Source organism: Erythranthe guttata, chromosome 14 (genome assembly GCF_056151865.1).
Source record: "Erythranthe guttata isolate IM_541 chromosome 14, IM_541, whole genome shotgun sequence".
NCBI classification, from domain to species: Eukaryota; Viridiplantae; Streptophyta; class Magnoliopsida; order Lamiales; family Phrymaceae; genus Erythranthe; species Erythranthe guttata.
In genome coordinates, this window is record NC_142546.1 from 3,798,559 (window position 1) to 3,814,569 (window position 16,011).

The 16,011-nt window shown below is 32.6% G+C and overlaps 1 protein-coding gene and 1 long non-coding RNA gene across 3 annotated transcripts; one reads left to right on the top strand and one right to left on the bottom strand.

The window, feature by feature from the left end:
- Window positions 1-4,211: 4,211 nt before the first annotated feature.
- Window positions 4,212-8,011, bottom strand: LOC148764952 (uncharacterized). 2 transcript variants are annotated; one of them, XR_016029916.1, is made up of 3 exons: window positions 7,748-8,011; window positions 6,746-7,393; window positions 4,212-4,439 (listed from the first exon to the last, which is right to left on the bottom strand). It is a non-coding gene; the product is annotated as an uncharacterized LOC148764952 (long non-coding RNA). The 2 variants fall into 2 exon arrangements; XR_016029915.1 differs by lacking the exon at window positions 7,748-8,011 and having other exon boundaries at window positions 6,746-7,731.
- A 2,881-nt stretch (window positions 8,012-10,892) lies between these two features.
- LOC105958605 (trans-cinnamate 4-monooxygenase) lies at window positions 10,893-13,108 on the top strand. Its single transcript, XM_012982604.2, has 3 exons — window positions 10,893-11,726; window positions 12,043-12,176; window positions 12,284-13,108. Exons 1-3 carry the CDS (start codon window positions 10,942-10,944, stop codon window positions 12,883-12,885), a joined length of 1,521 nt encoding a protein of 506 aa, XP_012838058.2. The 5' UTR covers window positions 10,893-10,941; the 3' UTR covers window positions 12,886-13,108.
- The last annotated feature ends 2,903 nt before the right edge of the window (window positions 13,109-16,011 follow it).

Consider the following 16,011-nt stretch of genomic DNA (forward strand, 5'->3'; position numbering starts at 1 on the left):
AATATTACCCTCAACCCTTTATACCCAATTCTTCATTGTAACCTCAATTTAATCAATTTTGTCTACAAAAATCCAATTTTGACCACAAAAATTCAATTTTGACTTTTTTTTTTCAAAAACAAAAATTTGCCGCCGGATTCCGGCGTTGACTTTTCAAAATTGAAACATACTTTAATATGTTCCAATTTCATCATTAACTTAAGTTAACCTCAATTTGACCCCAAATTTCACAATTTATTCAATTTTGACCCAATTTTTTTTTTTCGCCGGTCTCCTGCGTTGACTTTTTAATTTTTTTTTTATCTTTCGGATTTTTCGCAGGTTTCTGGCGGTCAACGCCATTCTCTGACGTTGACTTTTTTTTTCTTTTTTCTTTTCTTTTCTTCCGGATTTTTTCGCCGGTTTCCGGCGTTGACCGGCGGTCTCCGGCGTTGACTTTTTTTAGTGTTTTTTTAAGTTTTTTTTTTGTTTGCTTTTTTTTTTTTACGTATGCCGCTAAACGTTGACCGTAATTGTGCCGTCACTGACAGTAAATTAACGTAATTATACTGTCAATGACAGTTAATTAACGTAATTGTAGTGTCGTTGACAATACATTTATGTAATTGTTCTGTCGATGACAGTAAATTAACGTAATATTATTATTTTTTATTTTTTATTATTTTTTTTTATTTTGTTTGATTTGTTGACAAGTCAACGTAATTATATTACTGTCGTGGACAGTAAAATAACTGTAAAAACAATAATATTACTGTCAACAACATCAATATTATTATTTTGTTGGTTTTTTGTTTTGTTTGAATTATTCACGGAGTAACGTAATAATATTACTGTCTATTATTGTAATATTACTGTACACACAATAATATTATTGTGGTTGACGGTAATATGACTGTTGTTATAGTAATATTGCTGTCAACCACATCAATATTTTTATTTTGTTTGGATTTTTTTTGTTTGTTTGAGTTATTCACGGAGTAACGTAATAATATTATTGTCTATTATTGTAATATTAATGTGGTTGACGGTAATATTACTGTTGTTATAGTAATATTACTGTCACTCACAGTAATATTAATTCTTTTGGCTTTTTATTATGTTTACATTTGTTGAACGGTCAACATAGTAATATTACTCTATTCCACAATAATAATGAGTTTTGTTGGGTTAATATTACTGTGCTAGATTTTAATATAACATATTACTGTGTTAAACTGTAGTTTAGTTAATTTTACTGTGTTGAAAAGTAATATAGTTAATATTACTGTCGATCACATCAATATTGCTGAATAAACGAAAAAAAAAAGTTACAGAAAGAAAGAAAAGAAAAAAACAATCGAAAAAGTCAAGGCCGGAAACCGGCGAAAAAATCTGGAAGAAAAAGAAAAAAAATTCAAAAGTCAACCCCGGAATCCGGCGGGAAAAAAAATTGAAAAAAATAAGTTTTGGGTCAAAATTGAATAATTTGTGAAATTTGAGGTCAAATTGAGGTTAAATTAAGTTAAGGATGAAATTGGAGCATATTAGAGTATGAGGGGTTATTTTAGTCATTTACAAAAATCTGGACCATGTGTGACTTATTGGTAAAGAAGTTTTTTGTCTGGATCTCTTTATGAATAAGTACCCATTGATGGGCTTATTTGTAATGACCCATTTTTTAATTAAGTGCTCTTATTCTGAGCCTATTTGTCATTTACCCTAATTTAAGATGGTACATTAGGTTTTTTCTATTGGGTTTTTTGCAAAATCTACCCCTGTGTAATCTCTAATTGCTAAAAACCCCATCGTGTTAAAATAATTAGCAAAGACCCCCCTATGATAATAAGTCAAAGCCAAAAAAAACCTTAACAACTCACCGTATAATGCACGCGCGAATTGTGCGTCTAGGAGTGTGTTTTTTTACTTGAAAAATCGAAAATACCCTCTGATTTTTTTTAAAAAGAAAAGGAAAATCCTATTTGATTTAAATATAAATAACACAAAACTTTGGATCAAATTGCAATTTTTAAAATTTCTTAAATAAAGAAAAATAACACGAAAAAAAAAAAGAAAAAGAAGAAGAGGAGAGAGAAAATTACTTTCTTCCCCAAAATTATTTTTTCCCCCATAAAAATCACCACGGCCACCAGCAAACCCACTACCACCACCGCCAATCACCTCGTCAAGCATCCACCTCCAAACAGAGAAAAAACATGTCTCCCACAAAATTCTTCTTCTTCCCCATTGAAATTACCACCACGACCAAACTCACAACACCACCTCCGGCAATCACCTTTTCCTTCCACCACCCGTCTCCTCCCAGACACCCTGACCCTCCACCGCCAAATGCTCGAAATCCCCGCCCACCCATCCATCTCGACGGTGTTGTACAGAGAACATTGAAGAATCGGCATTATTTTTACAGAGAGTTGGAGAAGAGGGGTCCCGATGAAGAAGAAGACCTTGGGGTGGGTTTTGTTTAGGGGTGGAAATCGGACGGATCGGATCGGAAATAGGCTCTTCGGAAAATTTCCGATTTTTTTCGGAACTGAAATCTCAATTCCGATTCCGATTCCGAAATATTCGGAATTTAAAAATGAGTTCCGATTCCGATTTATTCGGAATTTTCGGAAGTTCGGAAAAAAAATCGGAATTTTCTGAAGAGGGAAGATTAAAAAAAAAAAAAAAAAAATCGAATAGAGCATAGAACAACAAAAATCAGCAACAATCGGTGGCTAATCTGTCTACATAGTACAACATAATCAAGAATTTCAATTACTTTCATATTACCAAAACAAATGGACATGTTACGCATAAATAATTCCTAAAATTATGAAATATCTACAGAAATCACAAAAAATATTAAAAAAATTAAGGTTCTCTTTAGATGACGAAAATCGATCGAGACGAAGAAGTAAGCCGATGGGGTACAGACTAACGACGTAGAAGAAGCCTGAGCAAAGGGTCTGGCTGAGAAGAAGAAAGAAGTAAAAATTTGATTAGGCTTTTTCGTTTTCTTTAATTTTTCTCTCTTTTGGATGAAGAAGCGGCGCAGCACTGTCATGAAAATGAGGTAGAGAAGAAATTAAGTTTGAAATGGGAAGTGTAGTTTGCATATTGGGCCAACTTAAATGGGTCAAATGATCTATTTTTAAATAAAAAATTTACGGCCCAATCCAAAATTGGAAAGTTGTAGTTGCCTCAATTTTAGTATAAAACTAGTACTACACCCGTGCGATGCACGGAGTAGCATTTACAAAAGTAATTAATAAAATATTTAAATATGTCATCAATAAAAATAGTAATAAAAAATATAAAATAAAATTTATTAGGAAAATTAAATTGACGAAGGGATATATGAACTTAAATCGTCATAATATGAATAGATTGCTAAAGAAATGAAGTATATTGAATAAAGCAAAAATTAATAAACTTGTCATACATGTATTCTACAACTCCAGCAATTGACGACATCATTATTTCGTTCTTTAACAAAACTGACTGATATATATATATACACACGTATATAAAATATAAATACTGAAAAATACATTTTATAGTAATATAAAATTGCATAAATACGAACATCCATAAATCAATGTTTATAGTTGTATACCTGTAGTTGTAATCATAAGATACAACAATTATAAACTACCATTGTCGTGATTGTAGTAAATATTTCAGTAATCGTTGAAGAAAATTTATATTATCATGTCCTTCCATTTTAATAGTTAACAAATTCGATCACTGATGCTTCGCCTCTGGAGTCGCTTGTCGAAGTCAAAATTTGGACATTGTCATAATAAGATTTAACGCATGACTTGAATCACACTAAATAAAAACAAATATATTCTAATGCAGTTACTTGTTCAACCTTAAAGAAAACAAAAATAACAAATTGCACTACAAAAGTACTAATTGCATATTATAGCTTTTCAAATATCAAACATTTGTAAAAACATGAATTAAAATCAAACTCATCTTTGTGAAAAATATTATTTGTTTCCCAAAATTTTGTTCTAATGTATATCACATAACCAAAAATACTAATTTGAACTTTGCAGTGGGATTCGAAGTTGTAATTCGACTTTATTGAAAATACGAAAATAAACTTTCAAATGTATCTAACAAAAAAATCTCAAAACTATAACCATTTTGTTCGATGTCCCCCAAAACTATAACTTTGAAAACTATAACCATGTTTCTCAAACAAAAATGTATAACTCTAGCAATTAAAAACGTTAAAACAAATATTTGAATATTAAAACCGACAAATTCGAGCATTATGAAGAATCAATATCTGAAATTGTTTCAGCATAAATTGGAATACAATATGTAGGGCAAATAAACTGTATTTGAAGTGAATAAATGACAATACCATAGATTATTTCAAAGAAAGGATATGGAGATACAATGGGGGGAAAAAATCCGTTACCCTCCAAGGCTTTGTCCAGAACAGTCTGCTAAAATAATAAAAAAAAAAAATCATCAATTATATGAAAATATGCAGAGCAAATAAATTGATTCTGAAGTGAAAATAATTCACAATAACTTGGACTGTTTCAGAGAAGGAGACGGAGAGATAGGGAGAAACATACAAATATCCTCCAAGGCTTCCACCAAAACAAAAACCAATTGTTCATCCGAGAATAACCATAAACATAAATTAAATGGGGAAAAACTTTTGAGACAAAAACAGGGTGAAAGAGAACTAAGAAATGCTACATATATCTTAAGAATCATGCAGGAGTTAAAGAGAATTGGAAAATGCTACAGATATCTTACGGGGTTTTTTGTTGAAGAACTTTTGAATATATTATCTTGAGGCTCGGTTTTTGTTGAAGAATGATTCTACTCCCAGACTTGTAAGAATGATCATATTGTAAAAAAAAAAAAAAAAAAAAAAAAACCACATTCTGAAAGAACAAAAATCTCAAATTAAAAAGAAGCCCATTGCAAGAATAGGGAAAATTTATGAACAAACCTAAAACAAAATGAGAACCTTTTCAAAATCCAGTAGAGTGAATATGTCTTGGTCTTGAGACGCACAACTAAAAGTCACAATTTTCTAAAATAAGCAACAAAATCATATCATAATTTAGTCAATGAAAATTGAAGCAAACATGGAGGGCTGGGTAACAAATAGCTCGTAAATGTGACGATGGAATGCAGTGGTTCGAAACGGTGTTTTTTTTTTGAAAAAACGATGTTGAAATTTAGGGGAGATGAAACGGTGTGTTCCTTATTTTTTATTTTTTGATAAAGTGGGAGAAGTTTTCAAAATGTGGAAGTTTTCTAATAGGAAATGAATTTTAATATCGTGTGGAGATTTTATTTTAAAAAACTGCCAAATGCTAATAAAACTGACCAACTAAAATAACAAAAACGTCATTAAGAAATCACGATATTACAAAAACGGCCCTAGGGTTTGAAACCTAAAGTGCCACGTGTCAACATTTCTAGTACTTCACCCGTGCGATGCACAGGCACGGGGTCGGTTTCAAAGCGAAAGTTTTTTATTAATTGAAAAAAAAATAAACATATGTAACATACCGAATTTAAGTAAAAGGGAATTTAATCAAGTTCATACAATTTTTGTTTGAAAAAAATTGAAAATATGATGGATTCTTTAATCAATTTAGGTATAACTTTTTAGCGTCATCCGACTTGATGTAAGTTGAACCAGTTAATATAAAAATAAAAATTGTATTGAGAACGATTTTAACAATAGAGTTATATCAGGTGTTGAACATTTATATATTAATCTTAATAAAATTAAATCGTGAGGAGTTAAAATGTTATGATTCATAAGACTTTTAATTATTGCATCAACATAAACACTAATTACCATACTTTCAACCAATATTGCATCCCGAGAATGAATAAAGTCATAAAAATACCATTCTTAAATATAATATAAGAAGCAATAAACTTGTAGTTAAGATACCATTCTTAAAAATTTAAACACACCGTAAATCAACTTGTTCCTTGGTAACAATATTCAGTGCCACAGACTTTTCTTCCACTCTTGTATATTCTTAAAAGAGCCCACATATTCAACCCGTAACTGAAATGAGCTCAATAATAATAGAACTGAAACTAATTTTTAAATTATGTAAAAAAGTTTTAGTAAAATGCATTAACGATATTGCTTATATCAAACACAAACACACAGACAAACTGTATGTAAAAGCTTTGTTTTAGAGTATTATTATTAAAATTTAAATTATTAGAAAGGCAGACTCATAAAAATGTTAAATGCTGGAACATTCAAGAAAATCTTGAAAAGTTATATATACTATGTCGAATTATCATTCTTTCTGGCAGACGATGATGAAAGAACAAAAAGGGATCAAGACAAATTATCCAACTGAAAACACACCCCGTTCAAATTTCTTAACATCATCAATTCGAACATTACTATCTAACTGCTACTAATATAAAATTTATACCATTTGTAAACCTTAACTATTATTTATATGTTACAAATTTCCCCGAGAATCAAAATACACACAAACTTATACTATTGCAATTTACTTCTAAAACAATGCCTTCTTAATTGTCAATTTAAATTATTATTTCTTGAGTAACCGTCGTAATCTCTAGTTAAAACTTTTGTTGTGTATCTAAGAATATTGAACTGCTTTTGAAATACTAACTAAATGATACTAAATAAAAAAATTCTAGAATTGCTCATTTTGAAACTACAACACAAAGATTATAACATTTTTCCTTAGAAGAAAAAAGAAAAGGAGAAGAAAAGAACCTGAACATATTTAAGGGAACAACAGCGTGAAGTTGATCAATCATCTTTTAATAAGTGAGCAATGAACCCATGACGAAGAGCATCATGGCTGCTATTTCCGCTGTGAAAATTGGACGGCAGCCTCAACCACCAAATTAGAATTTGAAACTTAAGCTTCCTGACGCTCCCGGATTTCAACCCAAAACATAATCCTTAGTCAAATTGGAAAGAATTTTTAAAAGTAAATTTCATAGGTACACGAAACAAAAACTAAATATAATCATCATAAAACATAATCATAAAAATCTTTACAGAAACAAACAAAACTTTCAGAAGTCTAACACCAAATTGAATAGAATTAATTGAATAGAATTTGACAAATTCTTGATGGTAGAATAAAAATGGAGACAAAATATTGAGAGTATATAAGAAGAAAGAAGAATTGTTATCATATACAACGTGTAAAAAAAAATCTTTCTTTTTGTTTTTTCATTGTTATCATATACAACCGGCTAATGACAGAGTAAGTCCAACATTGGAAGCTTACGTACCTAAGTCAGGAAAAAGGATTCGACGGGTCTATATATACAGACAATTTAAATATTCCAATTCATTATTCGAAGTGTCAATATGAATCCTTTTCATGTGTTTCAATCTCGTCATGTACATCTGCCAAGAAATTAAAAGGGAAAAAAAATTATAAGGGTTGGTTAATGTCTTGTCAAACTACATGAATTTATTAATTTTTTGGAAATATTCAACAATTAATCAAGTTTCATAAACATTTGAAAAGAAGAACTGCAAATTAACAACTTCTTGAAAACTACTTATAAAAGAGTCCATTGATACGTCACGAATGAGAACTATTACCAATGAAATCAAATTAAAAGGAAATCTTTTGAATGTTTCCATGGAGCAATAAAATCAAGAATATGAAGACAAAAAATAGTAAGAATAGAGAGAATATTGTTTTGCAAGAGAAGTTTTTGACAGATAAAGTGCAAGTAATGGCTCGAAACTTACCAAACTTTATGGATTAAAAGATTTATGGGTGACACTTCAATTTTCGGCTCATCAATATTTTTTGGAAGATTTCTGTGTGCGATTCTTTGCAGAACGAAATACTAAATTATTGATATGCAATTTGAATTGAGAAGTTATAAGAAAAAGTTTAAAGAAACTGATGAAAAGAAGTTACGGGGAAAAATTGTGAGAAGTTCCAGATGCAGTTGGGGAGAAGATGGGTAACGTGTTTTATTTCTTACAAAATAGTCCTAGGACTATAAGAAAATTATAAAAACTGCCCTAGGGTTTTGAAACCCTAAAGTGCCACGTGTCAACATATTAGGCCAAGGATTGTCTTTTTATATATATATAGATATGGACTATATATAAATGTATAATAATTTTTAAAAGTATAAAAAATTCGGAAAATTTTGGAATTATTCGGAAAATTTCGGAATTATTCGGAATTATTTTCGGATCGGAATTCGGAAATTCCAAAAAATTTATATCGAATTCCGATTCCGATCCGATTTTTTTCGGAAAAATCAGAAATCGGATTTTCGGAAAATGGATTACAAAAATCAGTTCCATAATCGGAAATATTCGGATCGGAACCGGCGGAAATCGGAAATTTCGTTCCGGTTTCCACCCCTAGTTTTGTTGCAATTGCTTTTTGCATTTTTTTATGTTTTCTGTTTTTAATATTTATTTTGTAAGGGTATTTCAGTCATTTCATATAAGTCAACATTCAATTTCGAAATAAGGGTTGGTGTGCTTCGAAAAACACAATATAGAGGGTTTCTTGCTAATATTTTTAATATGAGGTGTTTTTCACCAATTAGAAATAACACAGGGGGGTCTGTGCTATTAGCTCTTTTTCTATTTTGCAAAGAAACACAATTCTTCAACATTTATTATCGAAAAAAACAATCCTAATTTTTGGGCCGATGGCAAAGCAACTTAAATAGAAGAGAGGCATTTTTTTTTTTTTTTTTTTTTTTGCAAAGTAACCCATTCTTTTAACATTATTACTAACAAAGGAAATCCCAAGTTTTATTGCTTAGTTATCCCTTTAAGGGCACTCAATCTATGATTTGTGTCACCAATTCACCAATTTTAACCCAATTTTGAATGTTGCCGCGGTTGATTGCCATTCAGCCGACGTTCTTCATCGCAGGTTTCGACGTTGACTTTTTCTCTTACAGTTTTTTCTTTTGTTTTACAATTTTAATGACTTCTTCGTAGTTTTTTTCAACATATTTTTTCCATAGTTTTATTCCTCCGGCATGTTGCCATGTTGGCCAGCAATGTTAACGTGCAGACAGATCAGCACAACAACATTTATCTTGGTAACAGAAGCACACAAGGTAAGCTCACACTCTCGGATTTATTTACCGAGTCGTGAATTAGGGTTTGCATTTTAGTGTGATGATTCTCCTTTCTGTTTAAACAAGACACAAAAAATAAAATAATAGACAAATAAAAAAAAAAAAAAAAAAAAAGAAAGATGAATCAGTTCAATAGTAAACTTATTTACATCCACGTCCTTAATACTTTTTAATTCCATTAAAGAAAACCCATACTTGAGCTGTATTATTCATATTGATTCCAATATTTTTGGCAAAGACAAGATGAGTCAATTTAATAAGTTGTGAGCTAATGGAGTTTTATAAAAATCCAAAATATCTCCTCATCTTGCCCCTAATAATGTTTCCTTTTTAAATCACCCAATTGCTAATACCTGGATTAATTAATTATATAGGGTTGAAAAAACCATCATTTTATTATTTATTATTTAATACGTTATATACCTGTAGCACAACTCACTTGTCATCTGCCGCCGTAGTGGTATCCAAGATAAACTCCCTATGTTTTCATTTCGCTAGAAGAATATCAATGGAGACGGGCTTACCCGCAGTCTGATGGCCCGACCAGGTTTTATTTGAGTCGAACCAAATTAATTGTGAGTTGGATCGAGTTTTAGTCATTCTATCAAGCTCGAAAATTTTATGAGCCGAAATTTGAGCTCCCTATGACTCGATCCGAATAAATCCCGATTAAATAAATAATTTATTAATTTTATTACTTGACATATCTATTAACATTTTTTTTCATACATCTAACACTAATCAACAAAAAACACTTTTTTTCTTTTGAACACTTTGGTGATAAATAAAATGGACCAAGTTTGAGTCATTTTACCAAGCCCGAAAAATTTTTAAGAGCCGATTTTGAGTTTCCTACTACGTAACCCGAATAAGGCACCATTAAATAAGTAGTTTATTAATTTTATTATTTGACATATTTATTAAACATTTATTGTATACAACTATCACTAATTCAAAAAAAAAAAACTTTGGTGATAAATAAGAAATTGAACCTACATTATCCATTGAAGTTATATTTGTCAATTTAAGAAGTTCACCGAATGGAGTTTTATAAAAATAAAACATATCGTTTCACTTGACCCAAATAATGTTTCCTTTATAAAATACCCAGTTGCTAAGACCAAGGATTAATTATATAGGGTTGAACATAGGGCTAGTCGTCGGTCTGAGTCAGGTAATTATCGGCCAATTACTTATCTGACCCGACCACTCGATTATGCAGAAAATTGAAAATCATTATCGGCCCGATCATTATGGGTCGGGTAAACAATGAATGGTTGATTGTATTATCGGCCACCTATTTTTTTTTTTTTTTATTATTTACAATAATAAGATGTTTTTAAAAGTGTATCCAAAAATATTCATTTTTTTTTTGAAAAATTATGTTATAAAAATCTTAACTTTAAAATTAAGACTTTTCTTTAATAAACTTCTACAATAAGTAAATATATAATGAAAAATATGAAAATATAAATAATACGGAGAGGTTTATAAATTTGTGTTTTGAGTTTTTGAGTTTCTATCTTCTTTTATATATTATTTTAACATTAAAAAAAATAAGAATTACAATTAAATATTTATACTAAAAAGAATTATTAAAAAAGTTGGTTGGCTTAAAATTACCAGCCCGACAAGAAAGTTATGAGCCGAAAAATTATCGGTCCAAAGTTACGGGTAAAAGTGGGTCGGTTGGCTGATAAAACCGAGATGCCTGGCACTAGTTGAACTACCTTCACTCTATAAATACGTCGTCCTTACATGTGGAACGTACAACTTCACACCACCACCATTTCAAGCTCACTTAGCTTGTCATCTTCCCATATAATGGATTTTCTCCTCCTCCAAAAAGTCCTCCTCAGCCTCATCGCCGCCGCCATCGCCGCCGTAGTGGTATCCAAGATCGGCGGCAGACCCCGGAATATGCCGCCGGGGCCCTTCACCTTACCCATATTCGGGAGCTGGTTTCAAGTGGGGAACAACTTAGACCACCACGACTTCATCAGATACGCCAAGAAATTCGGCCATGTGTTCCTCCTCCGAATGGGCCAACGCCGCATCGCCGTCGTATCCTCGCCGGAGCTGGCAAAGGAGGTCCTCCTCACTCAGGGCAAAGAGTTCGGGTCCCGCTCGAGAAACATCGTCTACGACATCTTCACCGGAAAAGGGCAGGACATGATCTTCACCGACTATGGCGACCACTGGCGGAAGATGCGGCGGATCGTGACCGTGCCCTTCTTCACCAACAAGGTGGTCCGCCAGTACAGCGGCGACTGGGAGGCGGAGGCGGCGGCGGTGGTGGAGGATATGAGGAATAATACTGCAGCATCGACGGAAGGGGTGGTGCTGAGGCGGCGGATTGAGCTCATGGTCTATAACATTGTGTACAAGATCATGTTCAATAAAAAATTCGAGAGCGAACAAGATCCGTTGTACGTAAAGCTCAAGAATGTGAATGGTGAGAGGAGTGGATTGGGGCAGAGTCGTAATTACAATTTTGGTGATTTTGTACCGATTTTTCGCCCTTTCTTGAGAGGCTACTTGAATAAATGCAAGGAGGTTACTAGAAGAAGATTGAACTTGTACAAGGACTCTTTTGTTGAAGCGAGGAAGTAAGTCTACTTTTCTTTTCTTTTTCTTTTTTTAAATGAATATTGACTTCGTATTTTTTTTTTTTTTTTACTGTAGATTTGCACATAATTAATGACACATCACGCACACATATGTGCCGTTGTATCGTAAAATGAATAATTATTTATAACCAATTATGATGAGATCTATACTCGATGAATTTCACTAGTTATAGCATAGAACAAAGCAATTAGGATCTAACTATTGTCTTGAAATTAGCTTGATTCGCATTAATTTTAATTTATGGTTCATTTTTATGATACGGTTGTGACTTGTAATTTCAACTTTCGCGTGTAGGAAGATTGCATCGACAGAGGCGACGGACAAAAACCTCCTCAAATGTGGAATCGATCATTTTCTAGAATGTCAAGCGAACGGCGAGATCAACGAAGACAATGTTCTTTATATTGTCGAGAACATGAATGTAGCCGGTATATATTCACTATTTTCTTGTTTCTTTAAACATATTTAAATTACAATATATATGTTTCGACATCACTTTAATTATAATGTTTTTATATATGTGATCGACGACCAGCAATAGAGACTATTGTTTGGACACTAGAATGGGCCATAGCAGAACTCGTCAACAACCCGGAGACCCAAAACAAACTTCGGGCCGAGTTAGACAATGTGCTAGGCCCGAATAAGCAAGTGACAGAGCCCGATACTCACAAACTCCCGTACCTTCAATCCGTGCTAAAAGAAACCCTTCGTCTAAGAATGGTGGTTCCTTGTTTGGTCCCACACATGAACCTCCAGAAAGCCAACCTCGGAGGCTACGAAATCCCGGCAGAGAGTAGGATCTTCGTCAATGCATGGTGGCTAGCCAACGACCCGGCCCAATGGAAAAAGCCCGAAGAATTTAGGCCCGAAAGATTCTTGGAAGAGGAGTCCAATGTCGAAGTTAATGGGAATGACATTAAGTATATTCCGTTTGGAGTTGGGCGGCGGAGCTGCCCGGGGATTACGATGGCGATGCCTATTATGAGCATCACTTTGGGCAGGCTTGTGCAGAATTTCGAGCTTTCCCCTCCGCTCGGGCAGTCGAAGATTGACACCGCCGAGAATAACGGGCAGTTTGTTAGTCGGCTCTCCAACCATTCGACCATCGTCTTGAAGCCAAGGAATATTATTTGAAGTTCAATTAGTTTCTTTAAATTTATAAATAAAATAATAGAAATTTGAGAAACGTTGGGGGGCCATGACCCCCATGGTCCGATCCTATGCTGGCTCTGCCACTTGATGACCGTACAAACATAAGGTATTCAGGAGGGTGCATGGAATTCGCTATTCAGTGTATTTTGTGAACTTAAAAACACAAGTTTAAGTTGCGTGCATGGCATTCGCCATTCAGTGTTAATTGCTGTATGATGATGTTATTAATTTTAGTATATCATATGTTACTCACTCCAATTTATTACGTCTAAAGAGTAAATTGATGTAAAGATTAAAATTAAATATAACTAGAGTGGGTGACATAAAGTTAAATTATTATGATATTAGTGCTACACCGGGTGATTTTAAATCATAAATCTATCGTTGCATGTTATCAGGTGTAGCATGACAGACCATGTTGGTGATGTATATGCAGTTTGGTTTTGTTTTAATAATAAACATTTTGAACAATTTGGCGCAAGGTGGAATAATATATTTAAATGAATGTATATTTTATATGTAGCATGAAATTCATGGACAATAAGAAAATAAAATGATGTGTGCTCTAAAATAGGAGTCTCACCTACCAACTGAACTTCCCAGCTCAGCAGATATGCTCAAATGAATATATATTTTATAATATGGGATAATTACAGTTTTGGTCCCCCAAGTTTGCACGTTTTTCACTTTTGGTCTCCCATTTACCGTTGTCAACAAAATAGACACTAATATTGTCTCATTTAACACATTTAGTCCCTCCGTCTGTTTGACCGTTAAGAAGTAACGGTCAACGGTTGAATTTGGGGTTTTTCTTTGAGAAAATTGCAATAAAACCCCTGTATTCTTTCAAAATATTATAAAAACACCTAAAATTTTATTCAACCACAATTTAACCCCAATTTCATCAATTAACCAATTTTAACCAATGAACCCGATTTTTTAAAATTGGGTAATCCGACGTTGACTTTCTTTTTAACTCGGTTGACTCTTTTTTCGATTGATCTTTTTTTGCCGTTGTTGACCGATGTTGAATGTCAGGTTAACAACGTTGACATTTTTTTTTATTGATTTTTATTTAAATTGTTGAGTAGTGAGAATAATATAATTTAAAAAAGAAAGCCAAAGATGATAATCAGCGAGAAAAATAATATCATAAAAGAAGTCAAAATAAAAGAAAAATAGAAAACGTCAACGCAACTCAATGATGGGAAATTTTTAAAACAAATAAAAAAAGATAAGAATTAACGGCCGGGGTAAACCCTAAAAATCGTTGTACTAGAGTGGTTATCTCATTTCCAAATTACTCCGCACAGGCCTAATTCATCTTCTTCATATTGTGTTGGGAAGAAATTTGGGATGCATTGGCGGTTCCACGAAAAAAAATTGAGGGGAAGAAATTATGAACTTTAGATTTTTTTTAAAATTGTGTTTAGGCCTCAGAATTTTAGATAAAAACTTTGTTAAAAATTTGCAACTTTAATATTAGGGTAAAATTCATTTTGCACCCCTGTACTATGAGAAAGGTATCGTTTACCCCCCTAATGTATGAAAAACATCAAACACCCCCCTGCCATTAACTTTTTTCTTGAATAAGTTAGTCAAACCCTTTGACTGGCCGTTATAAAGACTCGTTAGCTTTTTTTTTTTTGACGAAATTACCCCCAATAATCTCTATATATAGATTGTCTAGTTTTAGCCCTTTTTTTACTAAATTTTCCCACTTATTCAGCCATTTTTTCACTCTTTTCAACATGTTTTTTTCACTACCCATTTTTTCTTCTGTTCTTGAATTCTTCATTTGTCTTAGATCCACATATTTGTAAACCAACTAACTATGTTTCATATTGATTGTAACCAAACAACTTAATTTTAGATTCTTCAAAAACAACTGAACATGTTTCTTATTCTTTTCAGCAAAAACAAACGTATCCAAAAAATTGGCCAATCAAACAAAACCTATATAGATATTATTGGGGGTAATTTCGTCAAAAAAAAGCCAACGGGTCTTTATAACGGCCAGTCAAAGGGTTTGACTAACGGATTCAAGAAAAAAGTTAACGGCAGGGGGGTATTTGATGTTTTTCATACATCAGGGGGGTAAACGATACCTTTCTCATAGTACAGGGGTGCAAAATGAATTTTACCCTTAATATTATGATACTAGATATTAATATAATATTATTAATGTGTTATACAATAATAATATTGTGTTGATCGGGAAAAAAAAGTCACAGAAAAAAGTTCAAAAAAATCAAGAAAAATAAAAAAGTCAACATTGTTAACCGGGAATACAATGTCGGTGAACGGCGTCAAAAACAGTATTAAAAATAAAATCAATGCCGAAACAAAAAGTTAAAAAAAAAAAAATCAACAGCGGTCAACGGTCAGCGGTAATGGTGGTAAAAATGAGGGTCGTTTGTCAAATTGATTAAATGGTGAAATTGGGGTTAAATTAGGGTTAAAAATATATTTTAGGGGTTTTTAGAATATTTTAAAAGAATGCAGAGGTCTGAGTGCAATTTTCTCAATGAAAAATCCCAAATTCAGCCATAATTCAACAGTTGACCGTTACTACTTGACGGTCAAACATACGGAGGGCGTGTTAAAATGTGACAACATTAGTGTGTATTTTATTGACGGCGGTAAATGGGGGACCAAAAGTGAAAAACGTGCAAACTTGGGGGACCAAAACTGTAATTATCCCTGCAAATATTATTAGGGATTAAATTATAAATGGACGATCCGTTTAAGATTCCACCCAATAATTGGCATGTGGGCTATGATCTGGGCTAGTTTGCCCTGGATATGAACTATTAATAATTTAATATAGATATAAACGAAGAGATTGAGGGGGCAGGGCAGGGTAGGAGACAGAGGAATACACCTACAACACCCAAAATATACACTATCTCTTTTTCCAACATAGATACACCAAAAATACACAATGCACTCGACATATTTCTATGGTGGCCAACGAACCCTCATCAGCCTATGACATCTGGATGTGTAACTATTTGAATTAAAGAATTCCAAGTGAAAGATAATATATATATATACTCCAATCTTATAAAATTTTAAAAATATAAACTTATTATTCATCATACTAAT